General features: G+C 27.3%; 3 protein-coding genes across 7 annotated transcripts in view; 1 reads left to right on the top strand and 2 right to left on the bottom strand.

Moving 5' to 3' along the window:
* Positions 1–2,631: 2,631 nt before the first annotated feature.
* LOC126896232 (DNA replication complex GINS protein PSF2) lies at positions 2,632–5,591 on the bottom strand. The gene is made up of 4 exons (XM_050668846.1): positions 5,187–5,591; positions 4,975–5,083; positions 3,965–4,126; positions 2,632–2,876 (listed from the first exon to the last, which is right to left on the bottom strand). The coding sequence occupies exons 1-4, from the start codon at positions 5,435–5,437 to the stop codon at positions 2,793–2,795; spliced, it is 606 nt and encodes a 201-aa protein (XP_050524803.1). The 5' UTR covers positions 5,438–5,591; the 3' UTR covers positions 2,632–2,792.
* Positions 5,592–5,743: 152 nt separating this feature from the next.
* Positions 5,744–7,607, top strand: LOC126896231 (probable cardiolipin synthase (CMP-forming)). Of its 4 annotated transcripts, none has more exons than XM_050668844.1 (2): positions 5,744–5,898; positions 6,551–7,607. In XM_050668844.1, exon 2 carries the CDS (start codon positions 6,562–6,564, stop codon positions 7,474–7,476), a length of 915 nt encoding a protein of 304 aa, XP_050524801.1. In that variant the 5' UTR covers positions 5,744–5,898; positions 6,551–6,561; the 3' UTR covers positions 7,477–7,607. The 4 variants fall into 4 exon arrangements, with proteins under 4 accessions (XP_050524801.1, XP_050524800.1, XP_050524799.1 ...); XM_050668843.1 differs by lacking the exon at positions 5,744–5,898 and adding an exon at positions 5,909–6,094; XM_050668842.1 differs by lacking the exon at positions 5,744–5,898 and adding an exon at positions 5,909–6,111.
* Positions 7,608–8,786: 1,179 nt separating this feature from the next.
* Positions 8,787–20,428, bottom strand: part of LOC126896230 (serine/arginine repetitive matrix protein 2) — a 52,163-nt gene continuing 40,521 nt past the window's right edge. Inside the window, exons 7-9 of one of the 2 annotated variants that reach the window (XM_050668840.1) lie at positions 15,237–16,030; positions 11,016–11,166; positions 8,787–10,382 (exon numbers count right to left, since the gene is read on the bottom strand). In XM_050668840.1, the coding sequence (XP_050524797.1) occupies positions 9,522–10,382; positions 11,016–11,166; positions 15,237–16,030 (1,806 nt within the window). In that variant the 3' untranslated portion in view covers positions 8,787–9,521. The remainder of the gene's footprint in view (positions 10,383–11,015; positions 11,167–15,236; positions 16,031–20,428) is intronic. The other variant, XM_050668841.1, reaches the window with a different exon arrangement.

Raw genomic sequence — 20,428 nt, 5'->3', positions numbered from 1 at the left:
ATACCATATTTAAAGTCAGTATTTTTCTTTCATTTCAAATTGTTATATAATATTAAATAACAAATGAATTAAAAAAAAATCCAGCACAAGGGGGTCGCGGCACAGTGGTGACGTGGCATAGTTGGATCAAGTATAATTATATCTGACTGTGATTAAAATCACTATCAAAATAAAACACTTCGATGCAAATCTTTAGATAGTGCTTAATTTTAAAAAATTGGTGGATTATTCCAAAAGCTACATGATCTGCTAGTTCTTTATTAATATTATTAAAAAATATTATTTCTCATGAAAAAATTGTATTGATCCATAAATTTTTCAAAAAGTTATAGCATAATAAAGTTAAAAATGTAAAATACAAAATCAAAAATTTTCACACAAAAATAGCATTCGGTAGCCATTTTCACTGTGAAGACAAAATAAAGTCCGAAATTTTTTTTTTCCATAATAAAGTATATTACATTAGCTTTAATTTAAGATATATATAAAAGTGTCAGACTTTCTGGAACACTCTCAAAAGTTAAGTTGAAAAAGTAAATTTTTTGTAAAAAAATTGTGATTTTGAATCATCCCCTGTGGGCTGGTAAAGGGTTAAATTTATAAAAAAAAATATACTAAATGATAGGTAAAGACATCAAGCATCTATATAAAAAAAAAAATTATATTTATTTGTTCATTTTTGAAAAAGTTATGGCAGTTTTAAGTAAAAAAAATTTCAAAAATTAGCGACTTTTAAATTTGTATTTTTTTTGGAGGTTTCCCCCATTTACGAGGAACGAGGGATATTTTTTCAATTTTTGAGGGTAATGTCTTCGACTAGATACGATTTGTGATCTTTTGACGTATCATTGAAAGAAATCGGTTCAGTGAGAGCTCAGCTTCGCATTGAAGCTAATAATTTATAATTTTTTAAATAAACTAACAGTATACTTTTTTATGTAGACTCGGTCATAGATTAGAATAATCTATTAACCTGCACCATTCTTGACTTTTAGTTAACTTAAATTGGATTTATCCGATGGATTGAAGAAATTTCTCCATATCTTCTCCACAAAGACCCTTATGATTTTGGGTAACCCAAGTGGAGTTAGTTAGTTTTGAATTTCATTACAACGATTAACAATTACTGGTAAAAAAATGCTTGTAAAGTAAGTCCCATATTGTGGGATGCTTGGGTTACACTCGATGCTATTGCAATCACTGTAAGTCAGCATTATACAAAGAAATATTACGTTTAGACATACGTCATATTATGAACTACTTTGGGGTATTAGTAGACAGATATTTAATGTTCAGTAAGTGATTACATCAAAGTTAATGCGGCTGAGCAATAGTTATAGTTATTGAGTGTTATAATTTTTTTTGAATTGCTGTATGACGCACCCGTCCGAAAAAGCACCCTGAAGTACAAAAATAACAGTGTAGAGGCTTTGAGGAAGGAATAGCTTATATTTAGGAATAGTCTAATAAAATAGATGATTGTGTTCTGGGAGAATATTACGATTCTTGATTTTTTTATCGATTGTACTACATACAGGAAATAATATGGGTTTGTTCATAATGCAACTGTTCGATTATTGGGCGCCAAGATTTATTAGCTGTATTAATAATTTTTACATCAATAATAAATAAATATGAAACATTCACGTTGCACGCATTTAATCATGATGAGGTTGACAGTAAAATAATGATTAACAATAATATTTTAAATCAGTTACATCTTATGTGGGAAGTCACATTTCTAGCGTTTTGGAGCAACATCTTGATGAAACTAACTATTTTTCCTTATTTCAAGTGGAACGTAATATAATAACAATGGCAACATATTCATAAAAATTCCAAGTATCATTACTTAGGTGCACCATCATAAAAATATTAACCTATTAACTGTGATCCACACCAAACATTTGTTGACTATTTTATATGGAATTTGGTTTTTTAACTCCAAAATGGATTAGTATTACTCCAATAATGAGATTTGTGTTGATTATGGAAATGCAGAAATAGTGAATAGATTGTTATCGAAATATAATTTCTAATTTTCTTTAGCCTATTCTGAATGACATTGACACTGAAAAAATGTGGTTCTAGCAAGACAGTGATACTTGTCACACTTCTGGGACCACAATTGCATTGCTTTGTCAAAATTTTGAAGGTGATTCATACACTTTTAGGCAATCAGCAGGGGCCACCAAGATCGTGTGATTTAACTTTATGTAACTTCTTACTTTCAGGCTTAATTATATCACTGGTTTATGCAAACAAACTGTAAACTTTATTGAATCTTAAGCAACAAATTCAACAAGTTACAGTAAACTAGATGGGCAAGTCTGTGGAAACATAAGTAATTCCATAGCAGAGTCACTGCATGTCAAGTGAATAGAAGGAGTCATATGCACGATAATGTGTTTCACACTTAAACATCAACTCATATTAAAACAATATTTATCATTATTATTTTTTTTTGTAAAATAAAATTAATTTATAGCAAAATTAAAAACGGTTCTTTATGAAACACCCTGTATTAAGAAATGTAAAATGTATTTCTAGATAATGGACCTTTTAAGTAAATGTTAAAGTTCAATTTTATAGCATTTGGATATAAAAGGTTTAAGACATAGAGTTAAATAATATCATTAAAAAAATTAAATATATTATAAATTAAATTCAATAATAATAATTCTTAATAATAGTTTCAAGTGTATTAATAATAACTTTATTTACATGTGTACATATTTCTATTAATAGAATACATTTTAAAAATATCAGAGATGTACATTTATAATTTATGACTACATAGAAAAATTTAAAGATGATGTACTAGGAGTTGCTCTTGTAGATTGACTACTTTCTCTGTCATCATTAGAATTAATATGCTAAAATAAAAGTGATAATTAAATAGATATAATTTATTTAATGTTGAATAATTATATATTTGACCAATATTTGCAATAAAATGATGTTACTTTGAGTTTTTAATTAATTTTTTTTTTTTGGATATATAATTTTAAATATGAAATATAAAACATTAAAAAAAAATTATAAGAACAAAAATGTTTATACATTTTTTCTAATATATTAGTAAGGTAAATATATTGGTTCTCATTTAAGATAATTTATACTAAGGTTTTTATTTATGAAAGGATGAAAAAAAATTATTTAACTACATATAAAAAATATTTTCGCAAAAACAAAAAATTTTCAATTGTGTCCAAGAAAATAAGTGTCTTATTTTTAATGAATCACTCTGTGTATATCATAAGTTTAAAATTGTTTATAAATCAATGTGACTAGCTCTATGTTTACATGTATACAGAGTGTTTAATTAGGGATAAGACACTAATTTTCTTAGAAACTATTGAAAATTAAAAATGTTTGTAAAAGAAAAAATCGTTTGATTAAAAAAACTCTACAATATGTAATTAAATAATTTTTTTCGTCTATTTAGGGTTGAAATACCACAACTTTAATTTTATTTAAACCCCTACTTTCAGTTAAATGATATTATATGTAAAAAATGTGGCCTAACAATTTTGTTCTTGTAATATTTTTTATTAGATGAAATTTTCTTCTGTTATTGCTTATTAAGCAATTTTTGACCAATTTTTAATTGGTAATTGGTTGTTTATTCTTTCTTGCTGTTGCTTAAATAAGTGTTTACTGACAATTCTTGTTATTATATTTGTCACTCATGATAGTAAGAATAAACACTGATAATAATTTATGGTCTACTAAACCAGATTATTGTAGCCTTCAATATTATGAAAAACAAATAATTAATGAAATTCTATTTTAAATAAAAAATTTTGAACAATTTTAAAATCAAATTTAACAATTTAAAAAGCAAATGGTTTATCAGAAAAAAATATTTTACTTTATAATATTATATTCATTACTAAAAAGAAACAATTATGTCTACAGAAAATTTGCTCAATATATTGATTAAAATATTTTTGAAACTTACTTCATGCAATGTCATTAATGCATCTAATGTATCTGGAAAAACAGGTCTTACAGAATTAATTTCCATTGGGGTCAAGTGATTTAATGAAGCTTGAACTCGACCATCTTTAATGAACATATCAACTGAAGAACGTAGTTTAGCAATTCTTAAATCCCATAAATCCTGTTAAGTTGATTTTAAAATTAAAAAAATTGTTTTAGATAGTTAACAATAGAAATTATGTAATTTGATTAGTTTTTGCATATCAATATAGAATATAAAATTTTACAAGTAGTTTCAAAAAGTTTAACAAATTCATGTTAAACTGTTATCAAATGTTAACCTATAATTTAATAACTTTTAATTTTCTACATTAAATAGGACAAGTTTAGTTGGATTATAATAATAGTATTTTAACACAATTAAATGTTAAAATTTTAAATATTTCTTTTCACATTAATAATTTGTTAATGTAAACAAATAATACAGGTCAAGAAAAATAAAGAAATGGCTTAATTATTATTAATAAAATAAATATTATTCTCATAATTTTATAATATACATTTATAAGTTTAATAATTATATTGTATTTATTATTTTACTAGAAAATTTTATAAGATGATAAAATCAATTATTTTAGTCATTACATTCATACTAACTTATTGGATCGTAATAATATAAATCGACATAGGTATTAAATTATTTTTGTTAATTTTAAGGTGGTATTATTGGATAGAGTTGATGTAAAGAGAAGAAAATTAATTATGGACATTTTTTTCTAATTATATTAGTTTTAAACAAAATCATAATTTAGGCTTATGCCTATAGAAATTGACATTAGCTATATAATATATAACTTATATTAAAATAGCCAAATAAGTAATACAAGATTAATTATTTATGGTTAACCTTTAGAATTAAAATATAATTTGAGTGTTTTAAAACTCACGAAGAAAACATATAACTATAATAATATCTGTTCAGAAACTTGGAAAAAACATAATAAGTATTATTTTTGATTCTGTTATTACTTTAACAGCTGTTTTTATCTCATTTGCCTTAGGAATATCTTCATTAGCTACAGCTAACAACATTTGAGTTATTTCCAAATAATAATTTGATGGCAACTGTGTAAAGAATCTAAAAAAATTGATTAAATATGGAAGTAAAATTACAATTAAGTTTATTTGACTATCTATCTCAGTCAAAATATAAATTGAAAATAATAAATGTTAATATATACTTAGATGACTTTTCTTCTTCGATTTTTTCATTCAACTTTTCAACATTCATCCAGTCAGGTGGTAGAATTCGGCAAATTTTTTTTTGACGTAAATTTAATGCTGCCCAAATAGGCACTCGCGAGGGCAATCCGGCTCGAAAGGGTCCAAATGAACCACAAATTAAATGAATATGACTTGCATTATTAAAATTTGGCACTATCTGGATTACTTCATTTTCTGCCATGTACTCTATTTCACTAGGATGCATCATGATGAAAAAAACACTAAAATATTAGCTTAAATAGTAAGAAGTATAATCTACAACAGTTTTTAAGACTGTAAAATAAAAATAACTAATACTGAAATTAATTATTATCAAAATAAAAATAATATTAATGTAATTATACTTATTATAATAAATAGATATGGTTATCAAATAAATAAAAGTATTATTGTTATTGAATAAATGGCGGGAATTTTCCTGTTATGACCTTGATATTTATTTAAACACATGCTTATTGTAATAATTATGAAATGGCGAAATACATCCCCCTGAAATTGACAGTTTTAGTTAATCTAAAAAATTATTAAATTGATTAATTAATTTCAATAGAATTATTTTAATAATTTATCTTTAAAACTTATAAAATATTCACATTCCATGTTTCATAAAATGTTATCAAAGTAACGTCGATAACATTTTTCTTATCATCGGCGATCAAAATGTATAAAGTAAGGTTTTTTTTGTCTAAAGAGTTAAATTAGATTTCTTAATAATTTAGAATAAGTATAGCAATGTCAGTCATTAGTTGATATACAATAAATTATATCTATTTTTATTATCTTATTTATGTTGTATAACAATGTCAAAACTTCCAAATTTGCATAAAATTCAATTTAAACATTTAAAATAAATAAATACGAAAAGGTAAATTTAAACAAATAGTAAGTGTAACATATTTGTTTATTATTTTAAATAACATAAATTCAATTCAATTCCTTATCAATGTTTATTAAATTATGGAATATTAAGATGGTACCTAATAAGTTTTAAAATATGTCATTGAACAGCAACATTTATTAGTATGTATAACAATCATTTCACTACATAATTTTTAAATTATCAGCTATTTATATTTGAAAACCAGTTAGAGAAAATAGTTTTTCAGTCATGTTATTAGCTAACTGTTAAGAATAATAGTTAGCAGTTATGTGGTAGATAATTAAATGTTGTTCTATTTTAATTTTAATGTTAGTATTCTATACAACAATGACAAAAACTATGTTACGTTAGTTAAGACATATTTTAGAGCTGAACCAAGTTGTGAGTATGAAATAATAATTAAAATGCATAATATTTATATTTATTATTTAACTTGCTTAGGTTTTTGAATTATGACAATGCGTTTTCTACTGCAATTTATTTCTTTGAAAAAGCCTTGTTCTTGCAAAATGTATCCTGAATATAGAATATGCTTCTCAGGATATTACCCTTCAAATCCACCATTATTATATACACAGTTGTACAAAAAACATCAAATCTCTTCAAATATTTGCTTTATAGATGATCAGACTAAAAAACGCCACTTAAAAATAAAAAATGCCATTCAAGATAAGAAAATTATTTTACAAAAAATTCAAAACAAAAGCAAATTTATACTAAATGATATAAAAATGACTAAAATAAAAGTTCACCAAACTATAAAAGAAAATATATGGACAATACCAAACATGTTGTGTATGACTAGAATAACATTAAGCCCATTTTTGGGTTATTTGATTGTAAATGAATACTTTGAATATGCACTTAGTTTTGTAGCCATAGCTAGTTTAACTGATTGGGTTGATGGATGGATTGCTAGAAAATTTAAAGGTCAAAAATCAAAATTGGGTAGTTTTCTAGATCCAATGGCTGATAAAGTACTTGTAGGTACTATGTTTCTAACATTAACGTATGTAAATTTAATACCACTTAGTCTAACAAGTCTTATAATATTAAGAGATTTACTATTGATTGGTGCTGCTTTTCAAATTCGCTACAAATCTATATCAAAACCAAGAACATTGTACAAACTATTTGATGTAACAAGTTCTAATGTTCAATTAGCTCCAACATACATTAGTAAAGTTAATACTACAGTTCAATTAGTCATGGTATGCACTACTCTTGCTGCTCCAGTTTTTGATTTTGTTGACCATCCTTCGCTTAAAGTATTGTGGTGGCTCACTACTGTAACTACTGTATCATCTGCTATAAGCTATATAATAAATAGAAAAAAGACTTATAAAATATTCAACAAGTATAGATAAATATTATAATTTTTTTTTTGTTATTATAATTATAAAAACTAGTTAAAAGTGTATTGTAAATTTTTGTATTATGTATTTGTTGGATCCTATAAAGATATTGTATAGTAATATATTAAAAGAGTTAAGAAAAATTATTATCTTTTTAAATTTTTAACTACTATTTATTTAAAAAAAAGTTAAATATTTCTCTATTTACTATAAATTATATTTTTATAAATATAAATTTTAGTTCAATAACAGTATAATAGTGTAAGTTTATTATATACATAAAATATATATAAATTATATTTATTCTTATATAATTGTAAACAAAGCAAATATATAGAGGGTGATTTTTTAACTATACCTTACAAATTATTTTTGAAACATTAAAAACTAATTTTTTTTTTTGTAACAATGATTCTCTGATAAGCTTCTCTATGAGAAAAATTAAATTTCTACTATCTTCTCTTATGATTTGAACTGTCATAAATTTTTAGTTTTTCAAGTGGCTGGTGTGAACATATTTATTGGGTACATACAAATATATGTAAAAAAAAAATGTTTGTAGGGAAATCTCTTTACATTATTCAATTTCCAGTAAGTTACGAGTCTTTTAAAGGCTTAAGAGAGATGAAAAAATAATAATTTATACAATGAGCAAACATTATAGATTAATAATGTACCTATGTATTTACTATCGTTCATTGCATTACTAAGAAACAATAGTGATAATGATAATTGATTACTTACCTTATCAATTTATTGTAAAAATAAAATCGCAAATATTTTGCAAACCATTATTTGTTAATTTGTTATGAAGTAAAAAAACCAACTTAATTATGAAATAATTATACATTAATTATAATTAATAAATATGTTTATCTTTTTATTAATTACGTGATTCATTATAAATAAGTTACCCTGTACTATATATAAGAAAAATTTACAAAAACTAAAATTATTTCATATCCTGTTTTAAAATCTATTAGTTAATTTTATTTTTTAAAGAATTAGAGCTAAAACTAATTGTTAATGATGTAGTAAATTAATAATTATAATAATATATGGAATGTTTGGTGTTTTAATATATTTTATTAAGTAATTCATACATTTTTTCAATAAACATTTATTTAATGGCACATAATATACAAAGATTCATCAACTCAATGTGTATAATGGTGTAGCTTATAAGTATTACATTTTAGACTATAAAAATCATTCGTGATTTATTATGATATTATAATTAATATATAAAATGTTATAATAAAAAAGTAATAAACATTTTTGTTTTAACTTAAATTACAAATAATAAAATAAATTAATGTAGAGCACCATTTATTGTCCAGTATTTACACAATAATACTTATTAAATATGTGTGAATATAAATAAATTGATTATGTTAATTTAAAAGTAAGACATATATTATCGCTCTTTTTGAATGATTCAATTATTATAAAACATTCACGGTGAAATTATTTTTAAAATATTGAGTGACCTTTTATACCATGTAAAATTTGGACCATAAATTACATACGCGTTACTAACTTAGGATCGCATTTGGATATTTTGCACCCCTTAACAATATAAAAATATATGGACAATAGGAGCAGAGAATGACACCAATATCACTCAAATGGCGGTCCTGCTCTTATTTATAGAACTTGTTCGATTTATTTAACGTGAACATTTTTTTAATCGTATTAGTAAATAAATGTATACAATAATAACATTACAATTATCGTTTCTTCATCACTTTAGTTAGTTTATTTAACCTAATATAGTTAAAAACGTAAAAAAATATTTTATTGTAAGATTATTTCACGAAATGCTTTAAAAACATTGAAGTACATTAAAGCAGCTTTATCAAACAAATACAATAAAAAATAGATGCAAAATTTGTTTCGCTTTCGTTAAGGGTTAATTACTTAAATAATTTGTGTAAGTAACATAAATAATAATAGTGTATCATAAACTTTATAGTAACAACAACAATAAGTAATGTTTGAGTAGCCCTTACAGACAACTGAAATTATTGATATTTGATCGCTACAGAGTTCTCAGTTCAGTTCCTGCCGTTTCTGACTTCGATCACGACTCCACCGTTATGATTGCTGAATCCGTTGATCTTTCCGATGACAGGGTTCCCATCGTTGTATCGGCTCTTAGTGACGGTCTTCGTCTCACTGGATTCGATGGTCTCTACACGACCGTCGCGCGGTACTGTCTTCTTGCTAAAATTTTGCACCGTATTTGTAACACTTGGTCGATACGGGTCGTCTGACTTGGACGTTATCCTAACAGTTTCCGAGTAATCGTCTTTACTTCCCCGTCTCGTTACACTACGATTGGTTACTTCACCACCATTGCTGCTTCTATGACTGACGGTTATTGGAGACGACGAATGGCCACTGCTCGAGTAGCGATCGACTGTTCTGGAAGGCGAATACCGCTGATGTCTATCGTCCTGATGGTTGAGTGACTTGTAAAGTTCCGGCGCTTGGTCCATAAGGCCTTTCATGAACATTTTCTTTTTGGGATCGTCCCGTGGCTTGTATGATCCGTTACTTAGTTCGCCCGGACTGGCCCAACTACCTGATAGTGATCTATATCCATCGTCCACACCTACAGACTGCAAGTCCTTAGTACTTCGGCTGATGATACTCACGATGTTTGGGCTCTTCAAAGGTGGTGGCGACTCTTCCAATCGGTGTAACGTGCTGACTGAACGCCGCGAGAACCGACCCGGGTCCATAGGCTCAACGTTGAAGCTCTGACTGCGCCACAACGATGGCTTGGCGAATGTTCTCTGCGGTTTGGCAGGTCCATTGGCGAACGACACGTTTATCATACTGCCGCCCGTGTTTGTACTTGAAGATCGATTGAGCGAGTTATAGTCGTTTTCTCGAGATGAGTTGTTGAATACCTAAAAATTAAATTTTATAATATACAAAAAGTCATAATAATGTTTTGAATAGTAAACCGAGTTCAGTAAAATTAGGTTAACGTTAACAGTTACCGTTAAACGTACAAAACTAATACACTTAAAATATTTAATTTAAAAAAAATGTAAAATGTTAGAAATTAATCATTATGTTATTTTAAATTAATTACTCGGTTTCATTCGAGAAAATCATTTCCATACAATATATATTATACTATAATATAGTATATATATATGTATGACACATTCCAAATATGAATAATTTTTATGGTGAAGTTGTAATATCTTAAAATGTCTTAACTTTTTGTATAAGCATGAGTTACAAAAAAATCATTTTTAAATATATTTTCAAAGCAAATTAGTGCTATAGCTTTATAATAACAATATATTAGTGTACAATTAGTTAAAAATTATTTTGCACCCTAATTCATAGATATCTTTTGTGTTTAGTGGAATCATTTGCTAATGATATTAAAACGTTGTATGTCTCATTTAATTGAAAATTAAAATTCGTATTTATATATACTTAAAAACAAATGAGTATACGTTAGGTTTTATAAATAACCAAAAAGATTCAAATTACTTTTAAAAAATATTCGCAATGAACTACATTACCTGTTTTTGAATTTTGCTTTCGGTTTTGAGTTTTCTTGGCAACGTCTGTGATCTATCCGTTTGGTTTGTGTCGTAATCGTCGGACAGCAGCCGTCCTGTGGATTTGCTGAATCTACCTAAAGTTGTACTGTTTGTATTCACTGGGATAGTTCTGCGATAAATAAAAAAAATACAATGAACAAATGAAGATAATATGATAAACCACTCCTATTTTATAATGATGTGGTTTTATGTGATTACGAAATATCACAAATATTGGAAAACTCAGATAAAAAATTTGTTTAGTGTCCTACAAAGCTGTTGTGACGGAAAAATATAAGATAGTTGATAGACGCATGCACAAGAAAAACAAAATTAATTAACGATAAATTAGAAATTATTTAAGTTGAAAAATTAACAATAATTCCAAAATATTTTATTCGTACAAGAAATAGTTTTAACAATTTCAAAATTTATCAAAAATACATTTTATCTAAAAGACGTTTAGAACGTGGTGTTAAAACCTCATTAATTTAATTAATAATTATGCTTTCGACTAATTACTGTTACTTAAAAAACTAAAAAGATATATTTTATGGAGAGTTGCAAGAAAAAAATGTTGTAAAGGTTTAAAATTGACCTCGTATAATCCATGTGCTTTTATAAAGAAACAATTTATTGGTGTATAACAAATTTAACATATTTTTTCTCAACTAACGCTAACTTACATTAACAACGAAGTTAAACATTTGCACAGAAAATTTAATTAATTGTATAATGCAATACGTACTAAGTAAACATACCTCTGAGGACATCACGATTTTCAACGAAACCAATCGTTAAGTATAATTACAATAATATCCCAATTACATTACGAGTACACATTTTTCTACGATTCTTCACGACTGCTTAGTAGATGTACGACCGGCGTGTACAAAGATTATGCAGTGCAACGATAACAAGAGTAATTATATGCAAGTAGTCTCAAATTGCGCGTAGTTTGGATAGATTTTACCGTCGGTTGAGATGTTTTGTTGTGATACGAAGGATGATAAAAATTTAATACAACAAGCAGTTAATTGCCGGATTTGGCGTTTTAGCGTTGGAGTTATGATTTCTGCGACGCAAAACAACAAATGCAAGTTGATGTCGTTTGATGGTTAGGCTCGACGAACACCCGTGGGCTGCCACATAGGCTAATTGCGGTTTACACCCTCCCTCCTGTCATCACATGACACTCCCCTTCGGAAGTATGAAAATAATTGGCGTGAATGCAAATGAGCACAACTTGACGCGGTAATACAATTGACCGCGTGTGGCGACCTTGTGTGTACACGCTCAAAAAGGATTAGGCCCCTTTATAAGAAATATATTATTAAGTATTTCCACGTGTCTCTGTTTTGCGATTAACAGCTGTACGAGAATAAAAAATTAGAATAACAACAAACAAAACTAAGTAACTAGATTTGCTATCGTTTTCAAGGCTGACGATCGTTACTGATTTGATTCCGGACTGTTTTTGCAGCTGTTTCTCTAACAATAGCAATGGAAAACGATAATTAATGGTTGGGTATATCAAATTCTGGACGGATTAGACCGACAATGTCGTCCGGACTCGCCTAGAAAATCATAGTAATAATTATTACTATAACCTCGACAGTGCACTATCTGTTACGGTACTGTATATTCTTATTATAAATTACACATACGGATGTATATTTTATTTTAATTGAAAAATACATTTTGGAAAACACCTTGAAAACCACTGACTAGGAAAACTCATAAGTTTTCGGCTAAAGTTTTTTTGTAAAATCGGTATTCTGCTTCCAATTTAATGTTGAGATCCCAAACGATAAAAGTCAAATATTATTTGGGTATGACAATGCGATGTTTTGCGTATATTCTTTTACATGGAAACCGGACGTTAACAAAGATCAACGGTCACCTTAGGATATGCAAAATGTTGACCTCTCTCAATGATCGCGTGTTTAACCGTAAGAACAGCCGATTTGGGTGTGCTAAAACACTCGAGAACTTTCGCGACATTTTGTAAGTGAAATCGTATAGGTCGCCTACGTTTATTATATTTCGGGCCCCGAGGATTACACCAGTCTTATTCCCTAACAAAACGCTACGATAATTACACTAGTTAATTAGCCTCAGGGTAATTATAAATGATTTGAGGATGTTGTGGTCGCCACCAAAGAGATTACAGGCTACAAGTAAATTGGTTTACAAAAGAGCGAGTCATTTATTTTAGTTTTAAATTTGAATAGATTTAATTTTTTTCTCCTCTCATAAACGGATTTCTACTTGAAGATACTAAGTATTTTTATACTTGGTGAAATTATAATTTATTATAATAAGTAGAATATAAGAATTTTTTATTTAGCCAGTGTGTAAGACTCGATGCGAAATAATCAACACCACGTTGGCGTATAACCCACAGGAGTGTCCCCATTGAATGCTAATAATATTTTCGCCGAGAATTTTGCAATGATCTAAATAACCTTCATGCGATTCGTCGTTGATCTAGTCCGATATAAAAATATTATAATTTATCATTGGTAAAATAAATCATCTGCGTTCAATTAATATTTTCTTATTTGTAATTTTCTTGTGTTGTATAGTGTTCTCAAACAGAAGCGTATGACGTTTTTCTTTAATTATATATTTTTATACGTGTAAAAATACATTTGCAGTAGAGTATTATTTGACACCAAGGAAGTCAAAATCCTTAACTATTTGTTTAAATCAATTTTTTTTATGTTAAAACGTAAACACTTCTGTATTTAGATTTAACTTATCATTTGTAAATAAATTTATGAACTATAAGCTACCAGTTTATAGTTTTAAATTGTTAAATTTATGTTATTGTCAATGGTTTTAATTTATTTTAATAAAATCAAATAAACAGAAGGACTGTTTAACGATAATTGAAATTAATTTTAAATCAAACAACTAAGTATTAAGCTTAGATTTAATATTTCTCACGTTAAATTTCAGCTCATTCAAATGTCAAAGAGGCTAAGAACTTAAAATATTTTAAGTGAGTTAGGCTATAAAACCATTAAAATAGATCATAACTTTATAATTTTGCTTGTAAAATATATCTAAAATATTAATTAAACAATTCATTAATAAAATAATAATAATAAAAAGCATTGTAAATATTCTTTTAGGTGTTTTGTAAACATCTATTGTGCAAATTCTAAAGCGGTTGTTAAAACGATGAAGTACTGTGCAATATAAGCGAGTCTGTATTGTAGCAGAATAGTTTGTGTGCATCAACAAATGGGCGTTGCAGTATAATGGTCTATTTGAGGTTACAAATTAGGCGTTAAACTATCTTAGCCAATTGATGAAGTAAAAATAAATAGATATTCTCTTGCCTTATTTGCGCGTTAACGAACGAAGCAAGCTTATTCTGTACGCTTCAGAAAAAATTATTTAAGAATAACATAAGCAAAATTAAAGTTTATTTTATAAAAAATTAACATCAATAAATGTAAATAATAAAAATAAATTCAATAATAAAATTACAATATTTAATATAACAATTTTCAATTTATTATTATATTGTTCGATGAATATAAAATATAACATATAAAAATTAACAGTCTAATGGTAATCATATATCACGAGTATTTGAGCAATTTAAAGGCTGAACTAAATTTTTTTATTCTCTAATCAGTTAGAAAATTTTAAATGTGAGTCACTAACTATTTTTATTCGAGCAAAAATCAGTGTAACTAAAGACCGTATGAAGTAAATAAAAAATTCTAATAAATTATTGCAAATAATACAATATTACTTAAAAAGAATATTTGAGATTCTACAATAATAAATTATAATGATAAAATATTATATCTGTNAAGTAAATAAAAAATTCTAATAAATTATTGCAAATAATACAATATTACTTAAAAAGAATATTTGAGATTCTACAATAATAAATTATAATGATAAAATATTATATCTGTATAAAATTTCTTTAGAAAAAAAAAAAATGAGAGCGTTAGTGAAACAATTAAAGTACCCTGTGAAAACAATTTTAAAAGTTTAATGTGTTATAAAAATAACTAAGACTTAATTTGTTAAAAATAAATCTACATAGTTTATCTTGTGTTATTTTAATCTAATAAATGAATAGAATTGACATTAGTACAGTTGTTGTTACTTTTTTTTTTGAAGCTGTAATGGAAAAAAGCAAGAATCGCGAACATACAAACTTTTAATTACCTTTGCACGTAGTGAGTGGATCTTGGTTGATCGTGATTATTGACCGAAGTACCGCTGGACTTTTTCTGATTGTGCCTTCGCTTGTATGTGGTCACGCCGTCGTATTCCTTCTCCCTTCCGTAGATGCTTCCACCGAATGGATCCTCGCCCAAATAGTAACGTTGCACTCCTCCGTTTGAGGTAACGCCACCGTTCGTAGCACGCGACGGCGATGGTTCGCAGCTTATGTCTCGTCTGTTATTGGACCGTCCGTTACGATGCCGGTCCAGCGTCTGCGTACTACCGAACAGCCGGTGATGTCGGTCGGCGGACGAACGCTTATCGTCATAACTTCTGTAGGTGTTCTCGTGGTGGTCGTCATCGGCGTCACTGTATCCGCTGTGGTCGCCGCCAGTCATCGGTTGTTCCCCCTCCGCCGTACCAGATTTTTTGCGGTTCTTCTTCCGTTCGGCAGAGTCCTTGTTGCCCGTGAACTTGCTTACCAGCCGCCGGAACGACTCGCCAAAAGACTTCTTTCTCTCGTGTTTACCACCTTCGGCCGTCGGTCTTACTTGCCGCGATCTCGAAGAAGGGGGTGCAGACTCGGTGGACGCAAACCGTGTTTTTTGGTAAGCTTTTTTGGAGCGGCCTGTGGAGCCGTTGCTTGCCCGGCGCTCGGGTTCCGGCGAGTAGTCTGGTTGCGGTTCAGGAGCTATGACTTTTTCCGACGATTTTCTCCTAGCCCTGCGATCCCATGACATGTACCGGTCCGGTGATTCTGGAGTTTTTGGTTGTCTCTCAGAAGTACGGTCAGTCTATCAAAAAAAGAAAAATTCTCGTTTAATTTGATTAGGTTTTAATTGATTAAAAAGAAAATTTAAAAAAAAATGATCATCAGATGAATTCAATCCTTCCGCAGTATCTTTTTATTTGACTTTTTGAAGTCAGAACTTTTACTATGTAGTGAATTTCAAACAAAAATATCTTATAGCAGTGAATATGTGAAATGTTTTAACCTACTGGTCATCGTAACGTGGTCATGACCATAAACAGACAATTGGCATTGTACTAATTCTGAATCAATGACTAATGTTATGTAAAATTATGTATCTAACATAGTTTTTTTTTTAAACAAAAAAATAATTTCATTATTATGGAATTTTTTAATCATAAAAATTATGTTAGAATTTAGTACAGACGATTTTTAACTTATTTTAAGAAATAATACTTGGGTTTTATGTAAGTACTGTATATATTGAGTACTAAATAACTTGGAAAATATATTTTTACTTACTAAAGTAAATATATATAGTATATACGATAGCTTGGATGCATTTTATGACATTACTAAATTGTATCTATACTAATTAAACACGGAGTAGTTTAAATAGTGTGTCCATATTTGCAATTAACACTGACCGATTTCACACGAGAATTATACTCAATAGACATTTTTAATTTGGTAAAATTAAATTACCATATTTGATTAACTCATGAATAAATCAACACATTACAAAATAACAAATTAATTGTTCTCTCGTCTTATATTATCATTCGAAATAAATATAAAGTACAATTGAACTTAATTGCATGGTAAAATTGTTAATTGATTAAACCCGTTTAGATTAAGTAGTCAAAATTAAGTAAACTCATTTATTTAATCTTAAAATAAACCTTATTTAATTATAAAACACAAAATTTAATAGTTTCACTTATTTATTGACATGTGTACCGGTGAAGGTCATATTAGCACGTGGCTTTTTATATCTTGCGGTTTTAAGTTAAATTTAATTGTTTAAGTCTATCTAATTAAGTAAATAAAATTTGCCTTGAAAAGAATATATAAACCCAAAAAACAAGTTATTAATTAATATTTAAATGATTTATTGGAATTCAAAAATTGTCTTGAATTTTGAAGTCCTTCATGAGTATAATTTATTTAGCACTACCTTAATTTATTAAATTATGAGCTCATATTTCGTTAGTTATTAAATAATAATAATTTTTTTCAAGTCATAAATTTGCGACAAAATGTTTCGATTGAGAATATTCAATATTGTGTTATGGTGAGTAGGATTTTGCTATATCTGTCAAGCATAATTTTTTTAAAAACGTCGAAGCCTACACTTGTTTTTGTTCACTTAACCTTCGAATCAACTTTGGCCACAAATTATTTCAACAATTGTTTTTTACGGAGGAAGAATATTTTGTAATTTTATCCCACTTAACTCCTACATCGACACAAGCAATAATTATTATTGCGTACAATTGTTTGAAATTTCCAATAGAAATATATTGATAAATAAATATTAATTGATTTTTTTATGCAAAATATTTTTTACGCAGTTACAGTCATTCAATAATATGAAAATGTTTTTATTTAATAATTTTTCGTTTTAATTTACATTGATACTGAATTATGAATTTGATATAAAATGTTGTTTCGTAGTCATAATAATCATGTTATTTTGAAACCTTAGAAAAATCTTCAAGTCAATGAAAAATTAAAAAAACCCAGCACAGGGGGGTCGCGGCACAGTGGTGACGTGGCATAGTTGGATCAAGTATAATGATATCTGACAGTGATTAAAATCACTATAAAAAAAAAACGCTTCGATGCAAATCTTTAGATAGTGTTTAATTTTAAAAAATTGGTGGATTATTCCAAAAGCTTCATAAACTGCTAGTTCCTTATTAATATCCTGATTAAGACAAAGTATGTCGAATAAAAAAGAGATTATTAGAAAATAGTATTTCCCATAAAAAAATTATATTGATCAATACACTTTTCAATAAGTTATAGCATTATAATGTTAAAAATGTAAAAAATAAAATTGAGAATTTTCACACAATAATAGCATTTGGTAGCCATTTTCACCTTGAAGATAAAATAAAGTCCGAAATTTTTTTTTTCCATGATAAAGTATATTACATTAGCTTTAATTTAAGATATATATAAAAGTGTCAGACTTTCCGGAACACTTTCAAAATTTAAGTTGAAAAAGTCAATTTTTTGTGAAAAAGTTGTCATTTTGAATCCCCCCCTGTAGGCAGGTAAAAAGTCAGATTTATAAAAAAAATATACCAAATGATAGGTAAAGACATCATGCATCTACAAAAAAAAGAATTATATTGATCCATACATCTTTCGAGAAGTTATAGCATTATAAAGTTAAAAATATAAAAAAGAATTTTTTTACAAAAATCGTATTTTTTTTATTAAGTTTAATGTCTGTTTTCACCATGAAGATAAAATAAAGTCCGAAATTTTTTTTTTCCATTATAAAGTATATTACATTAGCTTTAATTTAAGATATATATAAAAGTGTCAGACCTTCCGGAACACTTTCAAAAGTTACGTTGAAAAAGTTCTACTTTCTATATGCATTTTTATGTTTTGAATCCCCCCTGTATTTAGGGAAATGGTCCGATTTAAAAAAACAGTATGTCGAATGAAAGATGTATATGAATACTACTCCTCATAAAAAAATTGTAATGATTCATACATTTTTCAAAAAGTTATAGCATAATAAAGTTAAAAATGGAAAATACAAAATCGAAAATTTTCAAAAAAAAATAGCATTCGGTAGCCATTTTCACCATGAATATAAGATAAAGTCCGAAATTTTTTTTTTTCATGATAAAGCATATTACATTAGCTTTAATTTAAGATATATATAAAAGTGTCAGACCTTCCGGAACATTTTCAAAATTTAAGTTAAAAAAATTAATTTTTTGTGAAAAAGTTGTCATTTTAAATCCCCCCTTGGGGGCAGGTTAAGGGTTAAATTTATGAAAAAAATATACCAAATGAAAGGTAATGATATTATGCATCTATATAAAAAAGAATTATATTGATATGTTTATTTTTGAAAAAGTTATGGCACTTTTAAGTAAAAAAAATTGAAAAAATTTCGAAAATTAGCGATTTTTAAATTTGTATTTTTTTTGGAGGTTTCCCCCTTTTACGGGGAACGAGGGAATTTTTTTCAATTTTTAAGGGTAATGTCTTCGACTAGATACGATTTGTGATCTTTTGACGTATCATTGAAAGAAATCGGTTCGGTGAGAGCTGAGAAAAAGTGGTAACAGACAAAAAAAAAAAAAAAAAAACACATCTTAGTAAAACCAATACCTTCTCAGCTTCGCATCGAAGCTAAAACTGGGTTAAATTTAACTTTTGTGTTGAATTAATGTAAGACTGCGAAGTCATATAAACATGTTTTCTATCAAAATTCGCTCTAAGCTAAATCGTTGGTAGAATATGTATTATTGATCCAAGACACGAAACCAAATAAGTATAAAATTACTTTTAATTATATTATACATAGTGATCTTAATATGTGCAAATCTATTGTAATTATACGTTACATTTGTTTAAATATAAACACAGTTAATTCGATACAGTTCTATCATTAAAAAACCTAAAAATCTCCTATTCCATTAAAATTAATAGATATTATAATAAAAACAACGATTACAAACAAAACTTGTTTAAAATGTCATTGAGATATAAGATTAGGTTTTTAATTTATTGTATTGCAAAAAGTATGTTAACAAGCGTAATTGAATGATATCGAACGTCTAATAATGTTAAGAATATTTTTTTAATTATGTGTTAATTATATCGTTTATTATTCGATTTGATTTTAAATTTACGTATCATAAAATTAAACATTTAAACGTTTAAGGATATACAAAAATTATTTTTTTATCTAGTGATAAGGAGTTTGATAATTTACAAACAAAAATAATATAACAGGAAAAAAATATATGATTTTTCACCTTCTGAAAACTAATAGTCATGGCCACCATGTTTATTAATGTATATTCTGGTTATGTTCAATTGGTCAACAATTTTTCAATACATTGTATCGGTATTTTAAATAAAGATCACAAATAACATGCCTAAATTATCAATACTTCACAAAACGATTACTTTCTCTTAAAATGTTGAATATTTTTCTGAACTGTACTCGATCTTATGAATTCATGATTTTAATAAAAATAATTACGTTTAGAAATTTTGACTCCGATCGTGCTACTGATGTGAACTCAACACCACAATACTCAAGTTTCGCTGGCGTACGATGCCTGTTATTAAGGGTCATCAATAACAACAATAATAATTGTATCCATCGAATAAAATACTTTCGACCGTTCGCAAGTGCTTAACGTCACGTCACGTACTCGACTCAACTATAAATTATTGT

The sequence above is a fragment of the Daktulosphaira vitifoliae genome, unplaced genomic scaffold (genome assembly GCF_025091365.1).
Source record: "Daktulosphaira vitifoliae isolate Bord-2020 unplaced genomic scaffold, ASM2509136v1 Scaffold_1, whole genome shotgun sequence".
Classification (NCBI taxonomy): Eukaryota; Metazoa; Arthropoda; class Insecta; order Hemiptera; family Phylloxeridae; genus Daktulosphaira; species Daktulosphaira vitifoliae.
The sequence above is the reverse complement of the archived record's forward strand: the minus strand, read 5'-3'. Positions and strand labels throughout refer to the sequence as shown.

Bases quoted from the DNA above. Each gene is read 5' to 3' on its own strand.
- LOC126896232 (XM_050668846.1), bottom strand. From the start codon at position 5,437: ATGATGCATCCTAGTGAAATAGAGTACATGGCAGAAAATGAAGTAATC. The intron at 5,084-5,186 runs GTATATATTAAC...CAATTTTTTTAG, and splicing joins GAAGAAGAAAAGTCATCTAA to ATTCTTTACACAGTTGCCAT. The intron at 4,127-4,974 runs GTAATAACAGAA...TCAACTTAACAG, and splicing joins AGATAAAAACAGCTGTTAAA to GATTTATGGGATTTAAGAAT.
- LOC126896231 (XM_050668844.1), top strand. From the start codon at position 6,562: ATGACAATGCGTTTTCTACTGCAATTTATTTCTTTGAAAAAGCCTTGT.